We start from the raw sequence: 21,182 nt of genomic DNA on the forward strand, positions 1-21,182 counted from the left end.
TTTTGCCCATTTACTTAAGTTATGACTGTTTCGGACTCTTTACTTCAATGCTGGATCTCTTCGTTCAGGGTAAAAAACTTATCATTTCATTAGGATATCTGTTGTCCTCATAATTGCAATAGCACGACCTGAGTAAAATCCAAACGTTGACATAGAGAAGAGCAGAAACCCCAATTTAAGTTTCCCTAGCTACTTGAAAAGATTTTTACGTATTTCTGTAAATCTGTGGGGTTGATTATGTTGTAAGTAAATTGCTTATATTCTGCTTTCTCCAAAGCAAGGATTCAGCTGTGAGAAGCAATTTAATGTTTCGGAGTTGCTTTGCAGAAGCTGTTGAGCTTTCTTCCTTTGAGCTCGAGATGAATTAACTTCAGATGTTGGAACCAATGCTATCAAAGTCTCCGCGCATCGGTTATGTTGGAGTTCTGACACGTTTGGTGGGGTTGCTTATGAGGATTAACATCCGAAGTCCTCAGATTGCATGGTCCACGAACTGCAGAATTTTACTACCGTGCGAGCCACACATTGAAAATAATATGGAACTTTGACCCCCCGATCCCCACTTAAAGTAGAAAATAAAATAAAACAAATACATGAAATTAACAAAAAAATAAAAATTAATTAATTAAACAAAATGGAATAAATTTACACAAGGAATTATTTTATTAATTAAATTAAATAAAATAAAGCAATGATGATACTCAAAAAATTAAATAAAGTATATAACTAATAACAAAAGAGAATAAATATTGATTTACAACAATTAACATAAACAGGAATGGGAATTAAATTAAATATAATTGACTAATAAATTATTAAATAATATATAAAAATATTACTTAAAACTAATTAATTAGGAAAAATGAAAATAAATAGACTTTTAATTAATGCAAAGCAGTAAATAAAGCACACTGTTAAACAAGAACATAGACAATATAATAAAAGTCAGTGTATATTTCTTATTTAATTAATATTAATAGAAATAGAAATTAGAAACATGAAATTAAAAATAATAAACATTAATAAATCCCAACCGGGTTGAAATCCCTTACACTCGGTGGGTTTTGGACAGAGAGTCCTACTAAAGATTTAAATTGATTTGAGTTTTAACTGAAACCCTTTCCAACTCGATTAAATCCCAACTCGATTCTCTGATTTTGTCATTATCTCTTTCGTTTAGTTGAAGATCCAAAATCAATCTGATTTTCTGTTCTCTATCCGATTTTCAGTCCTCTCGTTTGCTTAAGAGGCTGAGGAGGAGTTACCATATCCGCGAACTCCGATTTCCTCTCCACCCCCGTTCCTTTAGTATATAGATTAGATAGATAATAAAATTTACAATCTCAACAACTGACCTATTAGCTCAATTGGTCATAGTGGCTAAGATAGCAAGGTCACCGTATAAAAACGGCTATAAGAAGCTAACTGTGTATATGTTTGCTCGTATCTGATTCATGTTGTCTATTGGGTTGGGTGATACAATCGAATTTTCAAGATCCCGAAACAATTCTTTTATATTGATAATCTTCCATCATCCATAATTAAATAGTATATCATTTGATTGAAATGTGATTCTGTTTTTTTAGGTGAATCTAGTTCTTATTCAAATACAATAGCAATAGCTTTATTTTAAAAAATACCGACAAGAAATAACCTGCGAGAGAGACTTGCTCACTAGGCAGTCCGAAAATGTGTCAAATCATAAAAAGTCCTGGACATTGTAACTCTCAACAAACAAACAGCAGCCTCCGATCTATCCTCGGATTGACAAGTATCGATTCCCCTACGTCGATTACACTACGGACTTTATCAGTAGCTCGCGAAAGAGTGACGAAGAGGAAGAAACAAGGGAGAGAATTACGAGACAAGAACTGAGAACATTTGCGGATTTGGAATTTCCTACTGTTAACCTGATAACAACGTAGCATTGATCTTTCAAGTCCGACATAGCGGAAGTTGTGACGAGTGGGATGTCTGATGAGGAAGCAAATTTTGAACAAAAGAAAGGTATCTCGATGTCATCACCGAGAGGAAGAAGAGAACTTACACTGATGCTGCATTTAGCTATCTTGCAAACTAATTGCTCTTACTCACCCTATCTCCTCAATATACAACGTAGCATTGATTTACATAACCTCCATTTTGTTTCCTTTCCCATCAGCAGTAGAACATCACCCTTTTCACCTTATCCTTCACTGCTGGCAGTTGTTTTACACAACAACCATTGCCTGTACCATTTGCTAAACGTGTGTTTCGTGAGGTTGGGTTCTCGGCCACCTCCGGTTCCATGTAAAATCGAGCTCTAAAAGCAGCTAAATGAGCATAGTAAGCAGGAGGCACTGCTCAAAAGAAACAGAACATGAGTAACATTCAGATATCTGTAGCTTTCCAAAAAATAAACAATAAAATCAGGAATTTATCTGACAACTCTATCATTTCATTGTAAAACTGACCTTCAAGTAAATATAGTAAGCAGGTGACGCTGCCCAAACGAGATGGAGCATAACACAAAAATCAGTAAATAGTTACTCAAATCATTACAAATACAGACTTCTATGAGAGAAGCGCGAGGACAATGACCCATAGTCAAGCAACTGCACATGCTGCTCCATCTTGAACTAATCGCAGTTCAAAGAAATGACAAAGAACTGAGTGCTCCAAAGCCACATTATTACTACCATATATGGCAGATCCATGGCCAGGAATCCAAATTTTTTGTTTAATTCAGAACTATTTCCATTGCATTCTTGAAGGAATTTGGTGGATCCGAGTTGCCTTAATATGAGGCATTGTTTTCTGCTTAAGCGTATCAGTCTTATCCCCTCAAGAGAGCAAGGTTTCCAACTAAGTGGGGCTTATGTATATGATGTCCTAGCTAATAAATCTAAATCATTTAGAGAGACACTACCAGGTACCCTATAATGCTATTAGGTTACTATCTCCGAAAATTAGTTATATTAACGACTTTGAAAGAGGCAGGGCAAAAGTGAGATCTGTGAATAGCAATAATCCCGCATCTATTTTAGTTTTAGAAAAATTCAGTAGTTAAAGTGAAAAAGTTGAAGATTGAAAAGTAGAAGAGAAGAGAATGGAGAGAGAGAGAGACTAAAGAATTGAGAATAACTCCCTCTCTATTTAATCAAGTGAATCTGAACAAATTATAGAAAGGCCCCTCACTTTAATTAAATGTCTTATCTCCCTATGTACATGAAACTTGAACCATAGACATAATTAAACATAGGGAACACGATTACATATAAATATAAATCTACTGATCTGGTAAAAAGACAAATATGCTCCTAGACTGGTTTTTCAACATAAAGGTTTCGAAACTTCTGTTAGTGATTTAGTGATAGAATTAGAGAATGGTGTTTATTATGGTAGGCTGAGTTTATGCCCCATTTATGTTGCCAACATCGCAGCTCCATTGTCTATTTTCTAGATTTGGATGTAAGTGGAAGTGTTAAATGAATAATCCCACAATGATTTAGGTTTTAATATGAAGAGAGGCCAAGTGAGATAATTACCTACAGAAACAGACCTTGTGCACCGAGCATACCTGCATTAACAGTGCAACGAATTAGAAATCACTCAGAATAACACAATAACTAGAAAGAAAGGAGAAGTGCTCAAAAACCTTACGTGTAACATAGATTGTTTGTCAAAGATTGCATCTCATCTGCTGTGAAATTATTCTCATCCCAAAGAACATGATAGTGAGCCGGACGACTTGTCCCCTAGCACATGTCAATTTCCAAAGGTAAGAAATTGGTTCTTTAACTTATTCTTCATCATTTAGACAATTCCAAGGTTAGTGAAATGATCCATAAGTGATAGAAAGTAGATACTGGCCCTAGGTTAAACTACTCACAGAGTACATGTACTACTTGTCTATAAATTTCAGATGGTCCAATCATTTATAAGAAACTAAAGGACCATGAGATCAACCTTACATATCACCAGAGACGTGTTCAGCATGTATAGTGGTAATGGAGGACCGTGCACCGATATGGTCATCAGTCAAGCTCTTTATTTTTTTCTTTATTTTCTTTCAGGTCTCACAACTCCGTCCTTTAACACACAGCTTTTGGTTTTACTTTTTTTTATCTGGTTGATTTATATCACAAGATAAAGGTATATTACGTGCAGCATCACCCACAGTTTCCCATGGATATGTTCACTACTTCCGAAAAAAATTCTTGCAACAACTCTAATGCATTGTTTAATACCAAACCTGAATTCCAGCATGACTGCAAAGGTAAAAGTCAAACTCAGTTGGATGACAGATCTTAGAATCAACAACGGTGCCTGTAATAGAAAACCCTAAAAAATGTAAATGATTTGATAGAATATTTTATTTTGTATCTTTCAACCAGTGGAAACAAGAAATACCTGGTAAAATGTTGCCACTCTTATCAGTACTACTTCTATCTTTGTAGTTGTTAGCAAACAGCCTTGTGTGGTGACGCTTTTGGACAATCACAAATGTTACTGGAGGTTGGTAATCTGGTTCCAGGGATGCACAAGCCTAGAAAGAAATCATGAATTAGGACCTGATAGAAACAGAGTGAGATCTAGTACAAATGGCAAGAAACTTCGGCTGACCTTTCTGATAGCATCTAGCTCATATAACAACACTTGATAGAACTGCCCTTCACTCACTCCATCTCTGCAATAAGGATGACAAAACAAATGAGCAAGTAAAACTTAACAAGCTAGACTCTCCACCTGGTAACAATATTTGACAAACACAGATATAACCCAATTTCAAAATATGCCTCCACAAAGAAACAAGAAAGAGGGGGAAAAGGTTTAGACATATTAGACATAAGGTACCTGTAGAAGATAATTCTCAATGGTTTTTGTCCGGTCGCCTTCCTGAATGAAATTAGAAGTTCTCTGCAACATTTTAAAATTCAACAACCAATTTCAAAATAAGCCTCCACAAAGAAACAAGAAAGACGGGGAAAAGGTTTAGATTAGGAGGTAAAAAAAACATTGCAAATAATTCTTCTTCTCCTAAGACTTACCCCCAAACTAACTAAAAAGTATTACATCTCACAGATTTGCAGAGAGCATATTTTCTAATTAATTAAAGGGTTAGATACACATAACCTAGAAATTAAATTTTTACATCCATACTCCAGCTGTCAATGTCAATGGATAACTCTAACCATGGCATTTAAGAGGACAAGAAACCACCAAAGAAATACTTATTGGACCACTAGTTCAATATTTGACTGCTCAGCTCATGTCAGACCAAGCTGCCAGACCCTATATTAAAGTAGGTTGCCCTTCTTTATTAAAGTAAGCCACCTATTTTGGAAGGAAGCATTAAACTGGCCCCTATTAGAATGAAATTGTAGACTGTGGCTTATCGGTAAGTATTGTATATATGGATCCACCCAATGCATCCCACACTAAGCTGTCAAGATAATTGCTCTAAGGTAGATCTGCAATTTTCAAGAGAAACCTGCGATGGGGTTCCCAAGTTGAAGGTTGGCCCCAGAATAAACGTTTATTTTTTTTTCATTAAACATTGACCTGAATCTCAAGAAAGATACATGATAGGGGCTAGCCAATACAACCCAACAGACCGATCTGTTAGGTGTGGAAAACTACCGCCTACAAGAGTGGACGAAACCACTCTGACACCCACCCCGCCCATTCTTGACCGGCTCTCACGGGATTCAAACGCGGGACGTGACGTGCCCAGCTCTGATACCATGACAGCGGCTAGCCAATACAACCCAACAGACCAATCTGTCAGATGCGGAAAGCTATCACCTACAAGAGTGGACGGAACCACTTTGACACTCACCCCGCCCATTCTTGACCGCCTCTCACGGGATTTGAACGTGGGACGTGGCGTGCCCAGCTTTGATACCATGACAGGGGCTAGCCAATACAACCCAACAAATCGATCTGTTAGGTGCGGAAAACTACTGCCTACAAGAGTGGACGAAACTACTCTGACAATACAAACCCACATTGAAATGGTCTACTAGTACGGGACTCATGAAGTGGGTTCATAAATATTATGGAAGAACACAGCTGATGAGCCCACCATTTAAATGTGGAGCCCATTATGTTTGCCTCAAATACAACGACCATCTCCATACGGAAGAATACCAATATGCCCAAAGTATAAAAGAGAGATGGTGACCGTTTTATAGGAGGTTACTGTTGTTTCTTTTTACACCATGGTAAGAGTTGATTTACTAGAACGGACAACAGATGAATATATGCATATGCAATTTTCCAGTGACAGAGCCCATAGCAAAGAAGAAACCAGTAAGCTTGACCATTAAAAATCAAACAAGCCAACTATAAATTAAGTCTTAACATACTGAGGTGCAAAATGTGATTCATGGTGGTATCAGTCACATTATTTGGTAGCCAAAATTCCTGTACATACAGGCTGATGTAAAGGTCCATGTTAGCCAAATTTTTCTTTACGGGGATACCGGCTGATCCATTGTACCAGTCTTACAAAAATGGATGACACTGGATACCACAAACTGAGCACCTTCCATTTATGTTAAGAAGTATGATGCAGTAAATCTTGCAGACAACTCTTGTTATGAGCTTAAATAGGTAATGTTTGAAGGCATTGCTTTACATAACCACATGATTTCGTAGTAAGATGCAAATTACAGTCAGCTACTACTGGAGTAGACCACTTTTTTAGAAATCATTCTTTCCAGGGGCATCCACATCAATATAAGACAATGAAAACAACGGAAAACATACGCACCTGATCATACCTCCAGTTACAGTACCACGCTGGGGATCATGCCAAGTCTTGAACAAGTCCTGTATCAGCTCCTGCCTATGAGCCTGAGCGCACACCAGTCCAGCATATTTAGTAACCTCAGGCCAATCTTGAGAAGCTACAACCTGTCACAGCAACATTTCAGTGAAGGAAGGATACATTGTGAGCAAGACATGCACAACAGCGCAGATTATACAAGATTTGTTCATTACAGCAGCAATGGATGGACTCAAGTCTTCTCCTGTCTCAGGGTGAGTCACATCTGCTCCAAATATAATGGTCGGTATATCACTAACCAAAGGGATTCTCCAACTTAAAGCATCTACCAGAACCGTATTTCGTCCTCCCATCTGGAATGAACAAAAAGATTCATACAAAGGAAACAAATTTATCAACTAAAAACCAAATATTATGACACTAATTAGAAGAAAGAAAACAGGCAAGTGGACATACTTTGACATTGATTTTAAGTGCCACATTTGATAGGTATTGTTTGCTTATCCTGAAGACGTGCTTTGTCAGACAACACTGTGATATCAATCCCAAGTCTGTCTCACAAATTCGCTTTAGATCACCTGAAGAACAATTTAGTATAAACGTTCATTGCTAACAGCAGACATTCATAAATTAAAATACACCAAGAGACACAATGAGAGGCATGGTCATCTAAATATCTAGTTTACTTTCATAAGATTCGATTAAAAAAAGGCTACTTCTAGAAAAGGAAAATTAATTAATGAAAGAAGAAGTAAAAAGTAAAACCCACATACCATACAATGAGCCATTATTGTCAGGAAGAATAGCTAAAAGTAACTCCAACTCTTTCCCCTTGAGCTTATTCATTGCTGCATTGCAGACATACTTCAGGGCCTTCTCCACCTGATCAGACCTTGCTGAGTAGATGGGTATCACAGGTTCACGACTGAATTCCTATATTGAGCAACCAACATTGTAAAAATCATGCGGCAATGAGGAGCAATGGTAAAAGGTTTAACTCTAATGTCATGAACGGCTCTTTTCTCATAGTTATAAGAAAATAAATTAGAAAAAAATGCATCAACAGAGCATGTCCAAAAGTGTTTTGAGGCACATGTATTTCGAGATGACAGCAGCAATTATCTGACTCATTTTTCTGCTCTGAGAGCAGTGAATCAAGATTGCTTACCATGCCTGAGACTTGGCACATCTGAGCCAGCTCCTGACAAAAACCACGAGCAGTGCTTTCTTGAACACTTCGGGAGAAGTTGATACAAGCCCAGTAACTTACAGTACTTCCATTTATCATTTTCTGAAAAAATTGAAAATTTAATTCTCACTTTCTCAGATCTTTCTACATACTTTCACAAATTTCACAAAACAGAAAGAAATGAAATATCTATTTAAAAAGAAACAGGAAAGCAATGGAATATTGAATAGGAATTCAATAAGAATGCAGATAATATATACCTTGTTCATCATGTTCCACTGCCCAACTTGAGGCAAACAATCTTTCTCTTTACCAGTATCATGATATTTCAGCTTTTGAAAAAGAGGAAGGGAACAATGGTAGTCAAACTCCAAGAAATTAAAAAGTTCAAACGGTGAAGACCTTACTATGCTTGGCTTGTATAATCAAATTACCCAAGGTGCAGGAAGAACTCGGGCTTCCACTGAAGCAAGCTTATCACTGATATTGATGCCGAATTCCTTAGCATAAGGGTCTTGATCATATCGATTATGATAAACCGTCTGAGAAAAGAACGAAAAAATCAGTAATTGCAAATATGCCATCATGCATTGCAATAAGTCATGCAGCTATCGCAGGTCTAAGACTGAAATAAATATTTCATGTATTGAAGCAGTAAAAGACTGAAATTAGTTCATAAAACTGCCAAAAGACCTGCAAAATGTCCATCTCTTTTTCCCTGGGTCTTTGACAGGTAACTTTAAGCAGCGAGGTGATTTGCTTTTCATTCAATCTTTTCGTATACCGCTGACCCTCAACAATTTTGCAAGCCTGTTAATAAATAAAATCAAATTTAACTAGAAATGAGGTAATGGAAAAAAGCATTGAAGTTGGGAGAGTAAGCTCACCTCCATTGGCAAATAATTTGCCTTCTTCTGGTTGCCCACCTGAAGGCAAGGAAGATGTGAATATTGGATGGTGAATCCATACATTTCTTTGAAGTATTCAACAACTGATTTCATGTTCATCTGCTCATCAACTGGGAAACTGCAGGAGCATAAGAGCAGGGACTAGTTAAAACTAAGCAAGATACTGCAATTTTGCAAAAACAGTTGTGGCAGATCATGTGAGATGAAACTAGCACATAAGGCAATACTAAGGTATAAAAATATATTACACACCAAAAGAAATTAATCAAGTTTTTAATGATAAAAACATAAAGATTTCCACCAACTATTTAACAATAAAAACTGTTTCAATCAATTTGTTATTTGAATATAAGAAAATAATCTGAATTTTACCAATCCCATATTAATAAAATTTTGATAATGGTTTGCCATACAGATCGGCTACCACATCAGGAAACCAAAAATCTCCTATTGTTCAGTTAGTACAACCTGTACAGCACTCTCTACTCCCCTGTTTCAGCTGGTTGAGCCTGTAGCAGATCACCTCAAAATCTGATATTTATTGGCAGTACGACATTGTCATGAATTCAATTATAATTTAAAAGGCCATTAATTTCAGAAAAAATATAATTTTCCTTACTAATAATTTTTCAATTATTTAAACAAACCTGATGTCAGATTGGTGCAAAAATGAAATTCCTGACAACTGTCAAGAAGCAAACAGTCTAGATACCAGAAGTAGAAAAAGAAAAAATAAGCACCAAAACAATTGGAGGTGTTACTAAGATGCATGACCTTAACCAAGATAGAAACAATTTAGGTGTCGCTACTTGCATGGAATGCAGAATGAGTGCCACAGAGCACCAAATATGATGCGGGAACTATAGCCACCACATTTTTCGTCATGGTTAGGGAGATAAACTAATAGTTCAGATGCATGAATCTACTATTCACATGTCCATAAAAAGTTTTAGCTATTGCTTGTGGAAGAAAGAAAAAGCTAGGGTAATGAGAATATACAGGATATATCATACATTAGCTCTCTTGTAGGCTGTGAAGTCAAACTGGAAATTCGGTACTTTCGTCGCACATTCCCCCTGTGTGTGACCTCAACTTTGACACCTCTAAGAGCCTTCTTCACCTGCCCAACGATGATGGAAGCAACCAGAGAATGCACATGAATGAGTCAGAAACAATTGCTACTAATCGACTCTCAACCCCTTCTTGCCAAATTAGAACAAGAAAATATTTATAGTTTCTCCAAGCGGTTGATAAGCGAGTTTAGATAAGAAAATCTGATGCAAGGTTTATGATAGCTTTGAAAAACTCATGCAACTGCCATCCAAGATTTCCTCATTCACCCGTACAGGTTATTATACTTGATGTCTAATAATAATATAAACATCATAGAAAATAGATATTAAATCTTCTATAATTCCATTATCATGAAAACTATACATATATCATAGAATTGAAATAAGAAGAATAAAGAGAGCGTACCTTTCATCTTGAAGAATATAAATAGAATTTGAAGTGCACAAGATAACCTTTTATAATTCGTTTACAAGTGATAAGTTTGCTCCCTTTCAGCCAGACTGGGTGTGCAAATAGCCTTAGCCTCAATTTGTAACACCATGGAGGAATTTATAGATTTCCAAAGGGTGTTGCACTTATGACTATTCATAAGGATACATCCCCTAGGAGAGATACATCTCCTAAGGAGAGATACATCCCTCAAGAGAGATACATCTCCTTGTGCCCAAGGGATGTGTCCAGTCAATGCAACCAATGAATCTACCTCTACAGGGGGATGTGCTGGCCATTATTCCCTGTACTGAACATTCAATGACAACATCTAGAAGTGGCCCCACGCCTCTAATATCATGGTAATTTTATTTTATAAATTATATATTTGAAACCATAATTCAAACACAGGTATGATAGGTTTTATAGGACTAGAAATTGCGCAATCATAATAGATTTATGTACCATTCCTAGAGACAATTTGCCATCATGCACACATATGTACGAGGAGCTTACTTCGGGAGCCTACCTTAACACGGTCTGCATCAGAGAGTGGCCTTGATAATGCATCTTTCCCCAAAATTTGGCCCACAAACTCTATCACAGGAAGTGGTTCAATGAAGGCAGTAGAGGACATGTCTGAAACATAAGAAATACCGATATAAACCCTCATTAAATTATGGCTTCAAAATCATCTAGTTGGATACAAAAATTTCAAGAAATTAAGAATAAGAGACACCAACCAATATTAAGAGACAAGCCCATCTGAGTTGGCCTTATACTTTGGTAAAAGCCACACCATGACTCTAAACCATCACCCAGCCTCTGTGGCTTTCTAATATTTGGAGAGTAGAAGGATCTTCCAATTGATACATATCTAAGTAAAGCATAAGAAAAAAAATGTTGATATATATCAGATTTAATCCTTTTCCCAAAACTTTGGTTGGTTACCGAACACTTACCTTTGACTTGACAATTCCCTCAGGACAATATCAAGAACCTGAAGAGCTTCTTGAGGAGCATCAGATTGCTTTCCTGAAAGAAACTGACGCAGGTGGTACAGATCAGCACGAGCTACAAACTTTATCACCACTTTAAATTCCCTCTTTCTCCTGCTTTATACACTGGAAAGTCAATTTGAAAATCCCAGTGCACTTGAAATAAAATTCTCAAGAGAAAAAGGCGAGTAATAAATTGATTGAACCCAATTCTAGATGCATATTTACATATTTTCCTTCCGGGAAATGAAATGCAGCAAAATAAGCAAAAACTTGAATGCTACTTACTTCCCCGTCTCCGTTACATCATCAATAAGCTCTATGTGGAACTCTTTTGAACTAAAAGGTAGCATTCCAGCTGTGTAAAGGCTCTTTCTTCCATCATAAGCTGGAAGTCTCATACCCAAATCGGTTTCTCTGTATAGTTTTACCAGCTGAGAAATGATAGCTCTGTTAGTGCTTCGGGAGGTGACTTCCGGTGTTATCATAACCTGCGTAAATACCGAGTTGAAGCTTAAGAATAGATTAGTACCATCTTAAGAAACAGGAGATAGCTCGCCAGAACACAACGAGAAAGCCAGACTTACATCATACTGGATTAAATCCTTGTCAGGCAACTCTGCCAGGAAGTGATTGGCCTTGACAATGCACCGAGTACCTGCTTGACCATATCCAGGTCTTTGATGGAACTTGACGCCTTTGCTTGAAATGGGAAATCCCACGTCAAAGTCAACCTCCGTCACTGCCACCTTCTCCAGTTGGGCACCTTTCCCTTTGCCGTTACCTTTCTTCCTTCCGACAAACTTCTTAGCTTCCCCCATTGATACTTCACATTTCTGTAATTTCTGAGATGTCGATTTCTGCTGATTCATGGAGTTCTGTAGCGGTTTCTTTAAAATCACGTGCCTCTCTGTGCTGTCCTTCATCTGCCTATGAGGCATCTTTGAAAGAAATAAAAAGTAAGACGATCCAAGGAAAGATCTTATCAAGCTTTACTGGATATACTGGCTAGCATCATTTATCTGAGAACGGAACAAGAAAGGAGAATGTCAGCTCTTGGAGTTCAGGAAAAGATGAATTACTGACATAAATGGTACCGGCAACACGTTACTGGCAACAGTTAGACAGTTCATAACCAGTGAGCTAAATTTGATAAGGGCGTCATCATCAGAAGCATGAAATTTGAAATAACTTAGAAGCCAAAGAAAGCAACAGATTGGAAAGTAACGAAGCTACGAAGTTACAAAAGGGTGCCAGGTGCATGCAGGAGAGAACAAACCCCAAGAATGGAACATGAACAGGTCTTATGAGGTGTAGCTTCAATATCTTGTTGTAAGATCTTCTGTTTCCTCGTTTGTAAATTTTTTCTTGTTAATATAAATACATTTTTATCAAAAAAAAAAAAAAACTATGACATGTTTTACGTTTTCTCAAAATCATATAGCACATGGGTTTATAAGAATAAATAACAGCAAAGGCATGAGCTTGTAGCAGGCAGCAGCAAGGCAAAGAAGCAAATAAAGCAGCAATGGCGAATCAAATCGACATTTTTACTGTGCTTAGCGCTCAATAACTGTTGGATAAGGTGAAGAAAATCGTCAACCATGCAAAACAATATGAATTCGGGTAGAGAATAATTTAAGTTCTCCCTCTCCAGGACTTAACTGGGTCAATAAGAAGCACAATGATTATTTAAATCTGAGGTAAAGTCGTCCTCCGGACAAGCAAAACCCCAAAAGGGAGACATAGACTGTCATGGTTGTTCGGGATAAAGGGAGAAGGCTTCAGGCTCCTCTTCATCGCCCAAGGCATTGTGCGCGCACGGATTTTGTTCACAAACTCAGTTGACTAAAGACGTTAACGACCAATTATTTAACCCGAACATGATAACGAGTCATCAGAGAGATCTTAAGCAGATTAGTCAGAATATTTCAGTTCTGTCTCGTTGAACCTGACTTTCTGGTGTTTATATTTCCACTTGCCACCCATGCCGCCTGGCTTTCCAGCTCGCCCGGTCCCAGCCTCTCAACAGGCAAAAAATTGCAGCGGTCGATGTCACAACCCTTACCAAGCGAAGATCGTAGAAATTGGGTCGCCGGATCGCGTATGGAGCATGCGCCATGAGTTTGCTTCGTTCACTTTTCCTGATGTGGCACAAAAAACTCCAAAGTTCCTGTCGGGAACTGGGTTAAAATTGCCTATTCAATCTGGAAACAACCATCTTTTCAAACTCCTAAGAGAGCCAATAAATGAGACAGCAACATTACTGGTGGAACACTTGGAAAAAATGGTAGCAACGAAAGTCTGTAGCCGAGCGTTAACAGCAAAACTGGGCGATTCAGACATAGCTGGCCTATGCATGAATCATCGATTCACAACGGTCGAGTACTGAGATGGATCCTGAACCATTTGGTCCAGTGAAAGCCAGGACCCGACCAATCCTGAGCAGGTGTGAATCAGCTGGTAGACTGTTCTCCCTGCTCTCTTCTACACTATGACAGTGGCGAGGACAGGAAGCCAAAGGTTAATACAGGCGAAGGGTAAGGATGAAATCGCAAGACTTTAGTACTTCGAATGACCCACCCAGAAAACTACGCTTGTTGTCTTGATTATGTGCATTGTTGACTGTAAAGTATACAATCTTACAATGAGATCTAACAAAGTATACAGCAGCGGTCTTACCACTATCATAGCTGTGATAAACCTGCATTAGTCTTTCAATGGATCTTTCTAGGTTTCTTTGTAAAACAACCGCCTAGAGGAATAGAAATATTTACCATCATATAGGTTCCATTGCAGGAAACGACATGAGAAGTATGGAATAAAACATTTTAGGGTTCCCAGCTCCTAAGGACGTGGTTTGAAGTGAGACTCCTGCTGTGGTTGGAAATCCGACTCCAGTGGTATTAGCCCAAGAGTTTTTGTTCAGTTGTATCTACATGTGACCTTTAGCTATCATGCATGGGGAGTTTCTCAAATCCGCAAACAATTGTCTTCCAGTGAGGTGTCGGATTTCATGCTGTCATTGAACGGTTAAATGGAGGCACAGCTGCAGATTACCTATTTCGATAAAGAAGAACGCAAGTCTGTCCATTTTGCAACTCAACAAAATGCCAGGCTAGAAAAATCAAGCCACCAAAAACTCGCATGCTTTAAGACACCTGTAGAGCAGTTACAGCTACACAAACTTGAAAGTCATTTGGGGAAACATTTTAAAAGGTAAAAATGATTGACTTGCAATTAAGTATCTAAGATCTGATCATAGACTGTCGGTCCACCTCTCTTGGATTTAAAGAGGTTTTACGTTTTGTAGCTCACAAACATAATCGAATGTCATTTAAAAAAAAGAAACATATCAGCGAATGAAGTTTTCCTTCCTGATGATTTTCGATGTTTCATCTCTTTTACATGCTAAGATGTTGATTCCCGCGGCCACCGACTTACCATCGATGGACACTCTTGAGTTCATACTGGTGTGTAGACACCAAAGATTTCAAGTCAACTATTCTTTTACTCTAACATAAAAGAAGCACAGAGGCCGGGACAGTTTGCTCCGCTATGATAAACATAAAGTAGTAATAAAAGCATATGGAAAAGATATGGCAGAAGAAACAACCAGCAGATAAATCCAGAGCAGGCATCGAAGCCGAAGAAGGTAGGACTTAACGCACAAGCATAACACAATCACGTTACACGTATGCAGCGCAGTGGGTGCTATCAAACGAGAGATCACGTGTGAGTAATAAATGAAACGAAAAGGTAAGAAAGAATATACTAATTCTCTTCTGTGGAAGATATGGCGATGGAAAAAAAGCCAATTGCCAAAGACAACCAAACAGCTATAGCAATCATGAGATAAAGACGAAAGAAAGGAACTACCTCATGGAATGCCGAACCTCACTGAAAACTACAGTTCAAAACAAAAGCAGCTCCACAACCAACCTTTTGCTCCCGGCTTCATTGCCTCTGTTGAGCATTCAAAGCTACTGGTGTGCTCGCCGTTGAAAATCGATGCGTTGTTTAATGCTTCTAGATTTCTATTTATTGGAACTGAGAAATCTCTCCCTGCAACATCGAAAGAGTAAAGAAAGGGGAGAATTATAATAATCAGGTCGTTTCTGTAGGACTTCAGTATTTAGCTCTCTGAAGCACGGATCCGCTCGATCTCTTAGTGAGCCAGACGAGAGAGGCAGAATTAGCAAGTCTATATAGCTGGAACCGTAAGCAAAATGAAATTTGAAGCTGAAAACCAGCGGAAGTACCAAAAGAAGAAAAGTATGTGGACAGCTTTTAGCGGGAGGTGAAAAAATAAAATGAGATCTGATGCAAGCCTGAGCGGCGACCGGATGACATGAGGAGCGGTGTTAAAGAAGCGCAGGAAAAAAACCAAAAGGTTAAAAAAAATTCAAAATGAGAAAGAACCACAATATCTGACGAATTTGCAAACCTCAAGCATATCGTTTTAGTTAAAAGCTTCCAAGCGTTATGGACCAAAAAAACGAGTGAAATTTTACAGGTCCAAAAAAAGCAGAAATAAATTTCAAAGAGAAAGTAAAAGATCGAAACCGAAACTAACCGAGTAAAATGAAGATGACGAGGTGCAGAGAGAAACGACTGCGACAGTAAAGCAAAGAAAGAAGCAAAAACAAGCTTCAAAGGTGCAGAATCCTCAGAGATCGGAACTCAGAACGCGAAACGAAGGCCAAGTTAGGAGGAGGAATGTCTGGAAACCGAAGCACAAGATGCAGTGAGGAAAGCATAAAGGATTTTCGAGAGTCGGAATGGTTAATATTCTAATATATCCAAGAGAAACCAGTAGCTTTAAGAAAGGAAACTTTAGAGAGAGCTTTCGAGGCGCGAGGTGAAAAGAGAAAAATTATATATTTTCTTCCATACTTACAGCAGCGAGTATTAAAAAGCGCAGATTCCGTTTGCAGTTGCAGCTTTGTCTCCCCGTCGAGCTTCGCTTTCAGTGTGTTTATAGAGAGAGCGCCAGGGGTACTGGAGACATCGTCATCTAACGGTAGAAAAGAAAATCATGGAGAGGCAACCAAGCACGAGGAAGGAGACGGTCTGTTTGATCTGTTGTGGTCGGGTCTGGTTTGATCTATTCTGGTCTAATCCGGTCGGGTTGATGTTGTACAGTTATAAAGAGAGAGAACTGAGAACACAGGAGTCAGCACAGAGCAGGCGAACAGTGGAAAGTTGGGATGGAATGTCCGTGATGGTAAGGGAGGGGGCGACTCGATAGCAGACGCGAGAGGGCTTTGAACAAGGCGTGGAGGCGGGCATTAGGCACTACTCTCGAGAGGCTCTTTAATGCGCGGGTGACGGCGACGTCAAGAGAACAAAGAGAGAGAGAGAGAGAGAGAGAGAGAGAGAGAGAGAGATAAATGAAACCAGCTTTTCCTTTTTCCAGGCTTTCGTTTCCTTGCTTTTGTTCACTGGATTATCAACGGGGAAAGAAAAACGTTGAGAACGAATGTGGAGCACAGTCGAGGTTCAGAGTGGTGCTCCACTTACGGCTCAGATTGTGCTCGTCCTAACAGAGAAGAGGAAAGGACCTATTTTTGTATATAAATGGGTTTGGCTCATCGAGGGGGACCAACACGAGTCATCAAAAGGCCATGCCGAATCTGATCTCGTTTACAATCTACAGTACGAAGTAAAGACTAGTTTCATGGTTGGGCCACATGCGCTCCATTGTACAGTGGATACTGACACAGCGGGCATGCGCGATCGTGTGGAAACTCAATGGATCACGAAATGTGGTCAGCGTACTCTTGGAGATCATAGCCACGCACTTTGGAGCTTTGTGCCGTCAGAGCAAAAAGCATCTGCGCGCAAAAGAAGCAATGATGCACACCCCCTAACGGATGCTATGCATTAGCCTCTTCGAGTCCAAATACCACATAGTGGTCAGACTGTGATGCTTCTTTGTTGGGTCAATGTCCACATGAACGGGTAGGCCAGAATGCTTTGTGGGGTCAAATGAAATGCGAGTTTGAGTAGTTTCCATCCGACATTACGCTTGACCTGAGTGCAAAGGGCTGATGGATACGACCTAGATTATGTTGTTTGTTGCAAAACACATGGCTCAACGGTACGTGTCACTTTTGCGGCTCGATTCAACTCATCTTATGATTGAAGCCACGGGCGTGCATGTTAGCTAGGATCATCACATCCACTCTCGTGTAATGTTGGAGTCCAACAAAAATAGGTTATTTATTACTAATCACAACGAATGATTATTAATAACGTTGATTTAGCGTAAATCCGTCTTTACACTTTCCAGACTGATTCCAAATATGTGGACGTACCAGAAAGCTTTAAGCGAAGGTAGTGACAAAATAGAGTTCATAATTGGGGACAAAAAAGCATTTGGCAATCCATCCATCCATCCGTCCATCCGTCAATCTAAATCAATTTCATTGCGAGCCTTTTTTGTTTTATCATTTCAAGATTATCACAAACAAACAGAATCTCGGCTTGCTGTTGGTTTCGCCTTTGAATCCTTGGTACATCGAACGTCTTCCTCATTTCAGGCCTTACAGATTCCTTCATTTTTTGTCTTTGTCAAAGAAAGACAATGCATGGGACGGGATCTGCTTTCATCTCGCTAATCGTAGCCGTGGAAATAGCTGATCTATCTAAAATCCACTTTAAGCTGTCCAATCTATCCTCCGGTTTGCTGATGTGATGGAGTAAAGGCAAGAATATGCTTTGGACGTTGATGAGAAAGGCTCTTTTAATCTATTATTTTTCATACAGGTTATTTGAACTAAAAACATACCCCTTTATACCTATTTCTTATGTACACAATAAACCTTTTGTTTGTTATCTCTTTATTAATTGAGTTTAGGCTTGTTTGTTATTGGCAAGTCAATGCTTATCAAGATTAATCGACATTGACTTGTCAATCACATACAGATATGTCGCACCGTAATTAATTTGCCAAATTGATTCTCGTTCACATTAAAAGTATCCGTTTAACATTTTATTTTTTGTATTTTTATCAAAATAAAAAATATCCCCTAGGTGATTGGCATAATTTTTATGTAAAATATTATAAATATTGTTTAGCCTTTTGTGAAATAAAATATATCCCCTAATGCTAGGGGTAGGCATGGGTCGGGGCAAGATTGGGTTGACCAAAACCCAAACCTGATCCCCAACCCTGAAACCTAAACCAACAAAAAAAAAAAAAAAACAAATCTCAAACCCAACCCCAATCATCCTAAGGAACCCCATGCCCTTCAACTTGATCCAACCCCGTTTTATATCTTTGTCTCATATATGGGTCGGGTTAGGAAAAAACTCGTCCCTGGCCTGAAATCCAACGAGTTTTTTTCTCCACCCTGGCCGCAACCTATATCATGAAATGAAAAATCCGAACTTGGGGTTTTTTGGGTGTGGTCAGGTTTTCAATAAAACCCAACCCGATACCCCCTACCTAATACCAATTAGACAAAAATGCTTTTTGATCCTCTTTAAGGTCAACCTACTTCATTTAAGAAAATGGATATATCCATGATTTTATTTTTAATATTTAGGGGGGGTTAGTCAACATGAACTTCAGGCGCATTACTCAGTTCATGTCCTGATATCGTTAGGGAGCGTCAAACTTCATGTCATGTACATGATCATCCATGACTCAGGAGTTCATGTCCCAAGAGTAAACAACGGAAAGTGCTTTCCGCCCGATTTTGAGAATCATGTATGTACATACACTTCGCGGGGCTCTCTCTGCCGCACACCCTCGCTCGTTTTCTGCCATTTCGTTCCCACAACCCTCTCTCTTTCTCTGCTCCCTCTCTCGTCTCCACCGTCTCTCTCCAGTCTCCCTCTCTATGACGTCCATCTCTCGCTGCGAATGTCTTTTCAGCGTCCTTCTCTCCATCTCGAACTTGCTCTCCCTCTAAACCTCCCGCTCGCTTCTCCCTCTCTCCTATCCCTCTCGGCTCCCTCACTTCTCTCTGTCTCTTCTCCCTCTCTTATCCCTTTCGGCATCTCACTCCTTTCTCCCTCTCGCTATTATCTTTTCCCCCAAAATACCTACCAATATTTTGATAGTGAACTGGCAAACTCAGTTATGCAAAAATCGGGGAAATTTTCATAGTGAACCGGAGCTCCCCCAGCTAGGCGCTCAAGTCCGTCATCAACACACTATAGTCGAGTAACACCACTGCTGCCGTTGCTGACGGAGTGGGTACCAAAACGGTGCAGCGGCTTAGCGAGAGCGGGTCTGTCAACGATCCCGAGGATACATCGGCGCTGGTGTGCCGGGAGAGCGTTCACACTAATAGAAGGAAAAAAGAATGATAGAATACCAAAATCAATTGTGGATAGTTTTTCTCTCCTTGTTGAATCTGTTTACATGATGAGGTATTTATACATTGCAGAGTGTATTCTAGACCCTTCTAGAATACATGGCAGAGAATACATTATTCTAGACTTTTCTAGGAATACATTACCCATTGACACCTTCTGGATTCTTCTGGAGGTGCTGTTGAGGTGTGGAAGTCTCTTTACTGCTGATACCCCCCGGCGAGCCCAGCAGGCCTGGCAGGACTGTGAGGCTCGATCTAAGTGTGCAAAACCTGGTGATGGATAGGGGCTTGGTGAAGACATCGACGATCTGATCTTTACTGGAAAAGAAGGAAACTTGAAGAGTTTTGTTATGGACACGATCGTGAACAAAATGATAATCAATGTCGACATGTTTGGTTCGAGAATGCATCACAGGATTCACAGATAAGTAAGTGGCCCCCAGATTATCACAATAGAGAATGGGTGGCTGAGATAAGTAGATTCCCAATTCAGACAATAAGGATTGGACCCAAACTAGCTCACACGTAGCATGAGCCAAGGCCTTGTATTCAGCCTTCGTGCTGGACCGAGCGATAGTAGTTTATTTTTTTGAACTCCAACAGATGAGATTTGTGCCATAGAATAAACAATAGCCACTGGTAGATTTTCGGTCGTCAGGGCATCCTGCCCAGTCGGCATCAGAGAAGGCAGCCAGAACAGGGGCCGGAGAAGAAGTGAGAGTCAGACCATAATCCAGAGTCTCTTTCAAATACTGTAAGATCCGTTTCACAGATTGTCAATGAGAAAGACAAGGAGCATGCATAAATTGACAGACAAGATTGACTGAGAAGGCTAAATCAGGTCGAGTGAAGAGAAGATATTGGAGGCTGCCCACCACACTCCAGTACAGAGAAGGATCTTCCATAGATGTAGAATCAAAAGCAGAAAGTTTAGTGGAGGGAGACATAGGAGTGCCAACAGGATTACAATTAGTCATATTGGTCTTGTGCAGTAAATCAAGGATATATTTTCGTTGGGACAGAAAAATCCCATTCGGAGTTCTGTAACACTCAATACCCAGGAAATAATGAAGATCACCAAGATCTTTGACAGGAAAATCAACACTGAACAATTGAACAAGTTGAGTAATGGTAAAGCTATCGGAGCCAGTAAGGAGAATGTCATCAACATAAACTAAAAGATACAAGACAATAGACTGATGGCGGTAGATGAATAAAGAAGTGTCAGGTTTGGAGATGACAAAGCCAAATTCAAGGAGCTTGCTGCTCAGACGGGCATACCACGCACGAGGGGCCTGTTTAAGGCCGTAGAGAGCACGATTGAGCTTACAGACATAAGTGGGAAATTGAGGGTGAACAAAGCCACTTGGCTGAGACATAAAGACCGTTTCATCCAACGTGCCATGAAGAAAAGTATTTTGAATATCTAATTGATGAACCGACCAACTGTTAGAGAGGGCAATGGAAAGAACTAACTCGATG

The 21,182-nt window shown here is 39.3% G+C and overlaps 1 protein-coding gene across 4 annotated transcripts; it reads right to left on the bottom strand.

The window, feature by feature from the left end:
* Positions 1-1,793: 1,793 nt before the first annotated feature.
* Positions 1,794-16,339, bottom strand: LOC137946980 (protein argonaute PNH1-like). 4 transcript variants are annotated; one of them, XM_068793269.1, is made up of 24 exons: positions 16,271-16,339; positions 15,313-15,435; positions 11,958-12,392; positions 11,659-11,861; positions 11,335-11,484; positions 11,116-11,249; positions 10,902-11,011; positions 9,883-9,989; positions 8,849-8,987; positions 8,655-8,771; positions 8,396-8,503; positions 8,222-8,293; positions 7,941-8,063; positions 7,546-7,705; positions 7,229-7,350; positions 6,988-7,125; positions 6,758-6,900; positions 4,837-4,899; positions 4,606-4,669; positions 4,393-4,528; positions 4,235-4,308; positions 3,643-3,737; positions 3,528-3,559; positions 1,794-2,339 (listed from the first exon to the last, which is right to left on the bottom strand). In XM_068793269.1, exons 3-24 carry the CDS (start codon positions 12,309-12,311, stop codon positions 2,158-2,160), a joined length of 2,826 nt encoding a protein of 941 aa, XP_068649370.1. In that variant the 5' UTR covers positions 12,312-12,392; positions 15,313-15,435; positions 16,271-16,339; the 3' UTR covers positions 1,794-2,157. The 4 variants fall into 4 exon arrangements, 3 of the variants coding, with proteins under 3 accessions (XP_068649370.1, XP_068649371.1, XP_068649372.1); XM_068793270.1 differs by lacking the exon at positions 16,271-16,339 and adding an exon at positions 15,947-15,968; XM_068793271.1 differs by lacking the exon at positions 16,271-16,339 and adding an exon at positions 2,454-2,482 and having other exon boundaries at positions 2,220-2,339; positions 15,313-15,552.
* Between the last annotated feature and the right edge of the window lie 4,843 nt (positions 16,340-21,182).

Source organism: Aristolochia californica, unplaced genomic scaffold (genome assembly GCF_029961685.1).
Source record: "Aristolochia californica isolate CCGP_79_NKW_82.1479 unplaced genomic scaffold, dmAriCali1.0.hap1 SCAF_12, whole genome shotgun sequence".
In the NCBI taxonomy this organism is placed as follows: domain Eukaryota; kingdom Viridiplantae; phylum Streptophyta; class Magnoliopsida; order Piperales; family Aristolochiaceae; genus Aristolochia; species Aristolochia californica.